The 12599-nt window shown below is 37.1% G+C and overlaps 1 protein-coding gene across 1 annotated transcript in view; it reads left to right on the top strand.

Annotated features, from left to right (window-relative positions):
* Positions 1–2355, top strand: part of SLC25A36 (solute carrier family 25 member 36) — a 35367-nt gene extending 33012 nt beyond the window's left edge. Inside the window, exon 7 of the mRNA XM_023192104.2 lies at positions 1979–2355. Within this exon, the coding sequence (XP_023047872.1) occupies positions 1979–2172 (194 nt within the window). The 3' untranslated portion in view covers positions 2173–2355. The remainder of the gene's footprint in view (positions 1–1978) is intronic.
* The last annotated feature ends 10244 nt before the right edge of the window (positions 2356–12599 follow it).

The following is a 12599-nucleotide window of genomic DNA, read 5'->3' on the forward strand; positions in this document are numbered from 1 at the left end:
CAAGTTTCTGATTTTTGAAAAGAGCATGTATGTAGGCACTATGGTAGATAGTTTACATACATTACTAATCTACGTAAAAATTGTCTAAAGTACTTATTTTCCCTGTTTTGCTAGAACATAACCAGAATTGTTCTCCTTTTCAAATGGAATACTGAAAAGAAATGTAAACATGAAATAACTTGCCCAAGGTCACATACCTACTTAATGCTGAAGCCCAAATTTGAATTAAAGTTTGCAATCCCAAAGACCAAGCTATTTTACATTATTTCATGTTGGCAAATAAGTATATTAATATTTCTGTATTTAAATTTTATAATAGCCTTTTTCATTGATAGCTAAATAAATCACTTAAGAATTTTATCTGCTACATGCTGAGGTTTTTTGGTGGCTTTTTTGGTTGTTTTATTTTAAGTGTAGCTTTTGATTTTTGCATGTTTAAGATTTGTTTTTTAATGTAAGTGCTTCGTTTTTGTTAACTTACACTGATTAATATTTACCGTGTCCATTGTATATCATATCAGGAAAAATGAGACAGGCCTAGAAAATGCACATTTGCTCTAATAGTAATTTATGAAACCAACTCTTTAACCAGGTTGGACTATGAACTTATCTCAGTTTCCTGAAGGAATTTCCTGACTTTTCTAAAAGAAGTCAAAATATGACAATATCAGCAATATTGTTTAGATACTGACCTGTGGGGTGGGTTAGGATGGTGGCCTGCTAAGGTGTAAAGAATAGAGTTTTGGGGTTTAAGCAGAATTTTCCCTTGAGGTGAGATGATGTCATTACAGGAAGAAGGTACAGTTGATAAACAAGATACGTTAGTCTTTTTTTTTTTTTTGGTAGAATGTCACTGTGTCACCCAGGTTTGAGTGCAGCCATATGATCATAGCTCACTGCAACCTTGAACTCCAAGGCTCAATTAATCCTCCTGCCCCAGCCTCCTAAGTAGCTGGGACTATGGGCTCAGGCCACTATGCCCAGCTAATTTTTTAATTTTTAGTAGAGACATAGTCTCTGGTTCCCCAGTCTGGTCTCAAACTCATGGGCTCAAGCGATTCTCCCACCTCGGCCTCCCAGAATGCTATAGGATTACAGGCATGAGCCACCACACCTGGTCAAATAGGACATTTTGGAGTTAAATATATAAATGGCACGAATCTTTAAGACAGAACAGATTTCAAGTAAATAGTGACAATTGCTGTGGGTTGCTTTAGATTATTTCCCCAGGCCCATCTGGAATACTTTGTTGAAAAAATTTGAGAAATAGTGGATGTAAAAAAAGTAGTTACATAGGAAGCTCTGAATTCTTTTCCCAGCTTCTTCCCACAACTGGCCAGAATCTCTCAGTAGCTCTGATTTCTCATCTTTTAAAATGAGGAAAAATTGGACTGACTAATCTTTAAAGTTCATTCAGCTCTTAAAAATTTATGATTTTTGCTTACTTGATTCCCAGACTGGGATTTATAGCTGGCAGCTAGTGTTTGGAACATTGTCAGCTTCTTTGTCCACATGATGTTTCACACTCATATGTGTGGACTGTTTTGAATAGATTAATAATGCTATTGTTTCTTTGTATTATTCATGTTAAATCTTTTCTGCTTGTTTCTCACTGTATCCTTTTTATATTCATCCTGGGTGCCATCTCTTTACTGCTTCTTCACCTTTTCCTCCTTGTATCTATTCTTCCTTTTATCTGTTTAGCATACAACTGATACTTCTCTTTTGTTATATTGTGTCTTTTTACATTCAAAGACTGTAAAGTCTTATAATTAATGTGCATGATTTGGGCCATATTAGAAGTTTGATGTTACTATAATGAGACTGGTTTCAGTAAGCTACATATTAGAAGCTACTCCTTTTTTATCCTGAGCTTACACTTACAGACTGATAAATGGGATATGCTCAGTTATAATTAGAAGAGTGTAAAGATATCAATAATGTTTAAGTAAAATGATTTTATTTCCTTCCTAAACAGAAGTTGTAAGAACAAGACTACGTGAAGAAGGAACAAAATACAGATCTTTTTTTCAGACACTAGCTTTGCTCATTCAAGAAGAAGGTTATGGGTCTCTTTACCGTGGTCTGACAACTCATCTAGTGAGACAGATTCCAAACACAGCCATTATGATGGCCACCTATGAATTGGTGGTTTACCTACTCAATGGATAGCAGCATGAGGGCTGCTGTACTACAAAAAAAGAAGACCAAAAGATGACAGTGGACCATGGAATATGGAAGCCAGCATGGCAGACAGAAGAAAAATAGTTTGGGAACATGTAACTATTCTAAGTGGAAGTTTTGTTGTAGGAATTATAGTAATCACACCACATTTCTTGGCCTTTCAGTAATGTGGAGGAAAAAATAAAAAAACCTCAGAACCTCCAAGGAAATGCCTTTAGAAGCACTCCTCTCTCAAAATTGCCATTCTCTCTACCATGTCCACCAGACACAGCTGGGTTTTGTTGATTTATGGCAGTCTTTTAAACAAAGCCATCTTTAATTTTACATACTGTTATTGTAACTATCCAAAGATAGTATTGGCAGTCATAAATCTATAACTTCTGGCTTTTGTTTAATTCCAGTAAAATCACAACAATGACAATGAGATCGTCAGTATTATTTTCACATTTCCCTGAGAGGACCTGGCACAATATTTTATATTATTTGGCAGTAGTCACTGTTTTTGACAACCAATGAAATAGCGTCTAAATATCTTGTATATTTTTTAGCATCAAAGTGTTTCAGTTTCCACTGCTAACAGGTGCTTGATGTTTAGCCTAATGTGAATATTTAAATTGTTAACATACCAAACACACATGGTAATAGTTTGGGACAAAATAACTAGTAAATTGTTGATTCTTGGCTATTTCGCTGACTGCGGCATGTCCTCATGTCTTCTTTAATTTTGTGGTACATGAATGAATGCATTTATCTTTCAGTGACTTACTAGTTATGAACTTGAATTATCACCTGTTTGTCATACTTAAGTATCATTTACATAAAGTATAAAAGATTTTTCACTTTTAAATCTTTCCCTACTTGCTTTCACATTAAGAATTTGAACTTTTGGGTTTTTTCCAGGTCTATATATGATAGATTACATTTATTTTGTAGACAAAATAGTAATTTAAAGTTTTGCCATTTTAAGTTGACATTAATATTTGGGACAGTATAAATATTACAGACTAGGGCGCCTTTGCTATCTGCTTTAGCAGGTAGTGACATTAATTGACTTCTAGTTTTGTGTAAATAAACAAACTGCTTTTGACAAGAAATTTATTCTGTCCTAGTTTCTTGAGTGGTAAATCATAGAAAGATTCAAGTTCATTTGGGTTAAATGTGCTAACAGGATGTAGCTTTTAAATTTTGCTATTGAGTCAGCTGTACCTTTTAATACTCTAAATGTGTTACATGTATGCTCCTTATAAAGATGTTTGCTGTAATTCTGTTAAAAGACTTCGCCTATGCTATTCTGGTGTATAAAAACTGCCACGATTGGACGCCAGTGTGGTACTCATTTCAGTACCTGAACTGTACATTTTGTGCAATGGCTTTATCTAAAAGAATGAGTCTTTGTGAAAGCACTTTGTGGCCTTTTGGGGGCGGGGGTGGTGAGAGAGTAGGAGAGAATACCGTGTTAAGATTTAAAAAAAAAAAAAAAAAAAATCATGTATTAGGCAGAAACAGTGTTCATAACATTTTTCTGGGTTTTAAGTATGTTGTTTTGGAGATCCTTAATATAAATGTTTTAGGTATTCTGTGTACCCTGTTGCGCCCCCAACGTTATAGATACTGCAGCGTGTCATTGCAAGCTTTCTCTGCTGTCACCAATGAAACATAGTGCCCTGTTAAATTCCCCCATTTTAACTTCCTTGTGGTCAACAGTAACTGGATGTTTTTGAGGTGCTCAATTGGAATAAAAATATTCCAATCTATTTGGAGACCAAAGGCAAAATCAGTTTTCTTACCTTTGGAATTATTCGTACCTTTTATGGTAAATTTCAGCTTTGACACATATTATGAGGAACATACCAAAAATGGGTTCGTAACAAATCTGTAGAGAAGGTCTGAATCTATCGTGTTTGCCTTTTCAGGTGCCATTTCTACTGCCTAATACAGTGCCATTTGCCTTGTGAAGACCCATAAACATTCATTGTGTTGAATGTAAGATAGAGACTCTCCCTAATCTTACTGATCTCAGTACCCCACAAATGATTAAGAATGATATGAAAACCAGCAGCTAAGGAACATCTTACTTAGTTGTAGCATATTCATAACAAGTGTCCTTCAAGGATGAACATATATTCTCTTTCTATTTGTATTTAGCAAGTAAAACTTGTGTTGACCTTTAGTGCATTATATTCAGCTTTTGAAAGTATTATGTATGTACTGGAAAGAAAAGAAATCTTAGAGTCTTGGACATTGTTTATATGTGCAACAACTAGAAAGAAGCAATGAGGTTTATTTCAGTTGTATTTTTCCCTAAGCACAATCTGCCATAGTTTATGTATGACAGAGGTAATTCAGAAAGGAAAACTATATATAAAAGTTGTATATAAAGTTTGTCTCTGAAATATTTCTTTGAAGTTTTTAAAAAATTGACTCATGTTTAAAAAAAACATTCAAAGCATTGGACTTTTTTTTCATCTGTTTATCATGACTTTTTTATTTCTGGTGTAGAGGTAGTCCACATTGTTTAGATTGTATGTACTTTTAAATTTCAAAATTCAAATCTGAAGAATTAGCAGTTGTGATTTCGGGATACCAAGCAGTGCTTTTAATCCCAAGAAAAAAATCTATCACCGAAAGTTGGCTTGATTCTCATTATGTAACTTTGTAGAACCATCCTTTCTAGATGGTTCCCCCACAGTGGATTTGTAACTTTGAAGTCAGGATAGAATATCATTAGATTATCTGTGGAATAGCATTACTATGTTAGGACCAGCAGAATTTGAGTTGGTAAAAATAATGTTTATTACTGGATTACAAACATTTCAGCATTTTAAGATTGGTTTTAAATCACTAAAATTTATTCAGATTTGAAGGATTTAAGTGCTAAAAATCAATCCATTTCTTGCTCTTCAAGAATTGTCCATGCCTGCCTTTTGTTGTTTACATGCTCTTCTGCCCAGACTGTTAGTAATCTAGGGACCCCCTTTGGAACTGATAAATACAGTTCAGCCTTTTCTCCTCAAATATCTAATGACTTTAACATTCCTGAGAATATAGCTATTTCTGAATGATTTAAATTTGAGGAATTTTAATACATAAAATACAGTGTACAAACTTTCTGCCCACTCAGATCTCTTCTCCATCGTGTGCTTACATTTCCCATTAAATCAGTGTAGACACTGATTTTTATGCTACTCCTTGTAGAAACAAAATTCTAGTTTGACTCAGTTTTTGTGTTTATAAATTTTTGGAATGTATACCCCCGTGTATGTGAACAATTATGACCTATCAGTCATAGCTAAATAGTGAACCTCAAAAGTGTTAACTTTGGACTATTCATGTGAGGTTTGGTATCTTGCATTTATGTACATGGCTATAAATTATGTGCATTTACTCTGTATTTATGTTACCTAGCTGACTTTTACTTGAATTGTTCAAATTTTAAAAATTAAAATACGCTTATGAAAATATGGTGACTTTTTCTATAATACATCAACATTTTATTGAGAATATAGTCACACTTTTTTGGATTATCCTATGTGTGGAACAAAAATCCATTGCCATTTTCAGGTTAAGTATTAGGCTCATTTGATTCAGTCAGCAAACCTTATCTTCAGCATTTTGTATCTGTTAGACTAGTGATGTCTAAAGGAACCAAAAGGTCAAGTAATCCAACTCCCTTGTAGTGTAGAAAGAAATCTTGCGTATCTTCCACAGGTTTATTTACTTTTATCCAAAGCTTTTCATGTTTTAATTTCAGCCTTTGTGAAAGTTGATATGAAAAATACAGAGGTGAGAACTTGTTAGAATAACCAAATGAATCCACATATATTAGATCGAAATACAGATGACACAGATAAAATGCTATGTAGTGCCTACTCGCTTTACATTTTGTCTATTAGGTTTTCCTGAATTGTAGTTAACATCAAACATTGTCCAGTCTTGTAGATGAAGAAACCAGGACAAAATATCTTTTGTATTTCAACCTTAACATAAATCTGAAATTGTTGGCTTTAATAGTACTCTGCACTGAAGGCACTGGCAAAATAATGGTTAAGATTGAGCACAAGCGTTGCAAGGTGTGTGTGTGTGTGTGTTTATTACTGAACATTGGGAGCCGTGGTTCTAGTGTAACATCTATACAACTGATAAAACTCAGGCAAGCAAAATGTAATTAAATGCCCCCCCCCCCCCCCCCCCTCTTTTTTTTTTTTTTTGATAGGGAGTTTCACTCTTATCGCCCATGCTGGAGTGCAATGACATGATCTCAGGTCACTGCAACCTCTGCCTCCCGGGTTCAAGCGATTCTCCTGCCTCAGCCTGACTTCCCTTTTGTGTATTTTCACACTGTGTAGACCAGCTGACTGCCTTAATATGTATTGAATCAATTCAAGATTTATGTTCATAGAGTGCTGTGTTTATACAGTGGTTTCATGTGATTTCTTAATAGCCCATAGATCCAGTAACATACAGAGCAATATTAGTCACAACTGGACTCTTGAGTGCTCTGAATCTTAGTCCTGTGTTTTTTTATTTACTACACTAGGTTATTCACCAGCACTTGACACTAGGATGATGTTTTGGAAACTTCATTTGAAAGGAAAGATGGATAGAAGTTGGCTCTGAATGAAACATTAGGAAGTAATCAGCAACAGAGTTGAATACATAAGAACAGTATGAACTGTCTTAGAAGCTAACGTATATAGACCTTAGATTATATCCTGAGGCCAGTGGGGAACCTCTCGAATTTTTTTTTTCTCCCAAAGAATGATTAGCAACATCCTAGAAAATCAGACTTAACAGATACGAGTTTGTCTTATGTAAGTTGCGCTTAATCATACTGTCTGTGAGCTTCAGGAGTGTCAGAACATGATCTGTGTTCTCTGAAACTATTAATTCTTTTAGCAAAATCTGGTTGCATGGAGAAAATGGCATTTTTAAGCTTTGAAACGGATACAAATTTTACAGGCTGATATGGGCAGGGGCATTCTTTGTTGAAGGTCAAAGTGTTTCAGCCCAAGTAAGGAAAAATAACCCATTTTCTTTTGTTCTTATCTCCTAGGAATTGACTCAAAAGGTGTAAATTTCTTGAGATTTTAAAACCTGGGGTAGACCACGATTCCAAACCTAATCTAACTCAGGAGCTTACCAAATGCAACCAAACAATTTACTACTAGACCCCTGATTCTCTGTTTCCAGGTCCCCTCCCTGCTCTTCCAATGCACTACAGAATTCTTCCTTGAGTCTTTCATTGTCAAGGATAAACAGCCCTAACATTCTTCAACCATTGCTTCTGAATCTTAATTTTTAAGGTTCTCTAATATGATCAATCTCCTTAGTATGAACTTAACTGAGGTGTTTTAGAGGCCCAGACTATTTGATCTATACCTTCCTAAATTAGATACTGATTCTTAGGGTGTGTTTTTTTTGTTTTCCTAACTTGCAAAAATTGTACTGGAGCAATTGGACATCAATATGAATTAAAATGAAGCATTATTTCACCCCCTTGATCCAATCCCCTCCCACCAGAACCCCCACTTACAACACCGGATATTACATTTCAATATGAGATTTGGGCAGGGACACATCCAAACTGTCACTGTACATTTAAGATTTGTTCATGTTAAGCATTTTTAATAATGCAAAATAAAAGCATAAACTAGGTACTTACCTCTTTAAAGTGCTTTACCCAGAAGACAGCAAAGAGATAAGAAGAGAACTATATGGAAGAAAAGTTAGGTATCATGGAGAATGGAATGAGCATGTCTAATGTACTTCTAATCAGAGTTCCAGAGTAAACGGAGAGGATGGAGAAGATACAATATTTTAAAAGGTAATTGGAGGCCAGGCACGGTGGCTCGCGCCTGTAATCCCAGCACTTTGGGAGGCCGAGGCAGGCGGATCACTTGTGGTCAGGAGTTCGAGACTAGCCTGGCCAACATGGTGAAACCCTGTCTCTACTCAAAATACAAAAACTAGCCAGGTGTGGTGGCAGGCCCCTGTAATCCCAGCTACTCGGGAGGCTGAGGCAGGAGAATAGCTTGACCTCGGGAGCTGGAGGTTTGCAGTGAGCCAAGATTGCACCACTGCACTCCAGCCTAGGCAGCAAAGGGGGACTGCGTCTCAAAAAAAAAAAAAAAAAGATAATTGGAAAACTTTAGCATTGATGATAAACATGAATCCATAGCTCCATGAATCACAATGCATTCTAAATAAGATTAAAACATGCCTATAAACATTGTAGTGAAATGGAAGAATATGAAAACAAAGTGAAGATACTGATTTCTGCCACCTGGATGATGGGTTAGGAATGACAGTGAAATAAATTTCAGAAAAATTAAAGCAGTTTGCCACTAGCAGCAGCTCAAAGCTCACCAAAGGAAATCCTGTTCTATACCACTGTAGGATGACTATGGTTAGCAATAATAGATAGTTTCAAATAGCTGGAAGGAGGAATATTAAATGTTTCCAAAGCAAATGATAAATGTCTGAGATTATGGATATGCTAATTACCCTCATCTGATTACTATACATTGCATGTAACAAAACATCACTATGTAGCCCTTGAATATTTTTTAAAATTAAATTTTTAAAGATGTCAGAAAAACCAGAAACGATGTACTTTAGGCAGAAGGAATGTGATATCAGAAGAACTAAGATGGAAGAAAAATGGCAAACAAAACAAGTGGGCAAGTGCAAAAGGTGATTTACCATATACAAAGTAGTAAGTAAAATATACACAATAGGCTGAGTCCGGTGGCTGACGCCTGTAATCCCAGCACTTTGGGAGGCTGAGGCGAGAGGATCACCTGAGGTCAGGAGTTCGAGACCAGCCTGGCCAACGTGGTGAAATGCTGTCTCTACTAAAAATACAAAAATTAGCCGGGCATGGTGGCACATGCCTGTAATCCCAGCTACTCAGGAGGCTGAGGCAGGAGAATTGCTTGAACCCAGGAGATGGAGGTTGCATTGAGCCAAGATCGCACCACTGCACTCCAGCCTGGACCACAGAGCAAGACTCTGTCTCGGGGGGGAAGAAAAAGATACATGTATATATACACACACACACACATATATATACACATACACATATATGTACACAATACAGTGTATGACAATTTTATGAAAGTAAGGAGGGAGAGAAATGGAATTAAAGTGTTCTACAAAGCATTGTGTTATCCAGGAAGAAGATGAAGACTAATTTTAATTTTTGTTAAGTATACATATTGTAATAAGTAGGGTAACCATAAAAGAACATAAATAGTGTAACTAGTATACTTGTAGAAGGAGAAAACATGGAAGAATTCTTTTTTAAAAATCAGTTCAAAGGAAGGCCAGAAAGGAGAAACCATGAAATTACACAGTTTTAAACCCAAATCTATCAGTACCATTGACTCTTGAACAACACAGGTTTGAACTGCAAGGGTTTGCTAATACACAGATTGTTTTCAATAAATATATTGAAACATCTTTGGAGATTTGTAACAATCTGGGGGAAAAAAACCTTACAAACTATGTAGGCTAGAGGTAACAAAAAAATTAAGAAAAAGTTTCATGTGTGTTCCATGACAGAGCCATATATGCAGACACAGAAAGAGCCTAGAAATCAAAGAATGAGGCAAACAAATCCAGTTTGTCAGTATAGGGCAATTGGTTTAGAGAACTTACCAACAGAAGCATGGTCTTGGGCTGTTGCAAGACAGGTAGACCTTTGCTGTTACCCTCGGCCCCAGGGCTTTATACCATCGAAAAAGGCAGTACATGCTCTGTGCAAAACAGTTAGAGGCCACCCTCCAGAAGAGGCAAGAATCCTGTGTGCATCATAGCCTATAATTTGTGCAATAACATTAAGGTTGCTTTGATCTAAAGGCAAGATTTAGTGAGTACATGCTCTTACATTAAGGATAGTAAAGTAGAAATCAGGAGGGATTCATGAGATGGGTCAATCATAAGTCAACAAGATGGATTAGCATCCAAGATAGCGTCACTTTTGTCTCCACAGTATGTGATGAATGCATAAAATAACTGTAGATACTACTTTATCATTTACTATCATGGAATGTATACAAATCTATTTTAAAAAGTCAAAATGTATCAAAATTTATGCTCACAAACAAACCATACATGGTGCCATTCGCAGTCCAGAGCAATGTAAGCAAATGTAAACAGGCAGTATTATAACCATACAAAATTAACTAGTACATACTTTACAACTGTAATAATTTTATAGCCACCTCTTGTTGCTATTGTGGTAAGCCCAAATATTCCAAGTATCCATTTAAAATGCCATGTGACATGATGCTAATCATCTCAGATGAGCAGTTCCTGTCTCTAGTAAATTGTTCATTGCAGTAAAAAGTGGTGTCTCTTGCTTCTCAGGTATTTTTTGTAGTGTTTAGTGCAATACCATAAACCTTGAGTAACACCATTAGACTCATGTAAAATACAACTATAAGTGTTGGAAGTGCTCCCAAGAAGCAGAGAAACGCATGACATTACAAGAAAAAGTTTAATTGCTTGATGTGTGCTATAGATTGAGGTCCGCAGCTGCATTGGCCTGCCATTCAAGATAAATTAATCTAGCTAAGGACCATTATACAAAAAGAAAAATTTGTGAAGCCATGGCTGTGGCTACACCAGCAGGTGTGAAAACCTGGCACTTTTTTCTGAAATACTTTTTTGTCTCATTGCAAATGCAGCTTTTATGTGAGGCAGGATGGCTATTAAAAAGGCTATAGACTAATATGATCTGAGAAAAGGTGAAGTCATTATATGGCAACTTAAAAGAAAAGAGTGGGGTCTAAAGCTGGAGAATGTAATGCCAGCAAAGGATGGTTTGATAATTTTGGAAGATATTTGGCTTTAAAATTGTCAAGATCACAGAAGAAGCAGCTTCTGCCAACCGAGAGACAGTACACACATTCCCAGAAACCGTTAGGAAAATCATTGAGGAGAAAGGATAGCTGCCTACACAGGTTTTTGTTTCGTGTTGTTTTCATTTTTGTTTTTTAGAGAGTGGATCTTGCTTTGTCGCTTAGGCTGGAGTGCGATGGTGCAATCATGGCTCACTGTAACCTTAAACTTCTGGGCTCAAGCAATTCTATCACCTCAGCCTTTCAAATATTAGGACCATAGGCACACATGACCAGGCCTGGCTAATTTTTCTTCTTTTGTTTTTTTGTAGAGACAGGGTCTTGCTATGTAACCCAGGCTTTGAACAGGTTTTTAATGCAGACCAAAGTGCCCTATTCTGGGCGGGGGGGAGAGGGGGAAGGATATTCCACAAAAGACATTAATTAGTAAGGAAGGGAAGTGAGCACCAGAATTTAAGGCTGGAAGGGGTAGGCTAACTCTACTGATGTGTACAAATGTAGTCAGGTTTATGATCAGGACTGTCCTTACCTATAAAAGCTGCTAACTCCCAAGCCTTAAAGGGAAAAGTTAAAAATCAGCTGCCAGTCTTTTGGCTGTACAAGAAGAAGGCTCGGACAAGAAGAACCCTTTTTCTGAATTGGTTCCATCAGTGCTCTGTCCCTGAATTCAGGAAGTACCTTGTCAATAAGTGACTGTCTTTTTTTCTTTTATCTTTTTTTTTTTTTTTTTTTTTTTTTTTCCAAATTCTGGGATAGGCCGGGCGTGGTGGCTCAAGCCTGTAATCCCAGCACTTTGGGAGGCCGAGACGGGCGGATCACGAGGTCAGGAGTTCGAGACCATCCTGGCTAACACAGTGAAACCCCGTCTCTACTAAAAAAATACAAAAAAAGCTAGCCGGGCGAGGTGGCTGGCGCCTGTAGTCCCAGCTATTCGGGAGGCTGAGGCAGGAGAATGGTGTAAACCCGCGAGGCAGAGCTTGCAGTGAGCTGAGATCCGGTCACTGCACTCCAGCCCGGGCGACAGAGCAAGACTCCGTCTCAAAAAAAAAAAGTTCTGGGATACATGTGCAGAACGTGCAGGTTTGTTGCATAGGTATACATGTGCCATGGTGGTTTGCTGCACCTGTCAACCCATCATCTAGGTTTTAAGCTCCACATGCATTAGGTATTTGTCCTAATGTTCTCCCTCCCCTTGCCCCCCTCTCCCCAGGGACTGCCTTTTAAAGCTCTTATGATATTGGATAATGCCTCTGGGCACCACGAGTTCAACCCCATGAATTCAATACCAAGGGTATCAAAGTGGTCTACTTGCCCCAAACACGATGTCTCTAAATCAGCCACTGACCACCAGATCATCAGAGATCTCGGGGTCATAAGGTTTGAGGTTAAACACAGTATTCTGTGGAAGGGATTGTCAATGCTGTGAAAGAGAACCCTGAGAGAGAGAACATCATGAAAGTCTGGAAGGATTACACTATTGAAAATGCCATTGCTTTTGCCGTATTCTTAGATTGTTTCAGGTATTTGGGCCCTATGACATATTTTTTATAG

The sequence above is a fragment of the Piliocolobus tephrosceles genome, chromosome 2 (assembly GCF_002776525.5).
Source record: "Piliocolobus tephrosceles isolate RC106 chromosome 2, ASM277652v3, whole genome shotgun sequence".
In the NCBI taxonomy this organism is placed as follows: Eukaryota; Metazoa; Chordata; class Mammalia; order Primates; family Cercopithecidae; genus Piliocolobus; species Piliocolobus tephrosceles.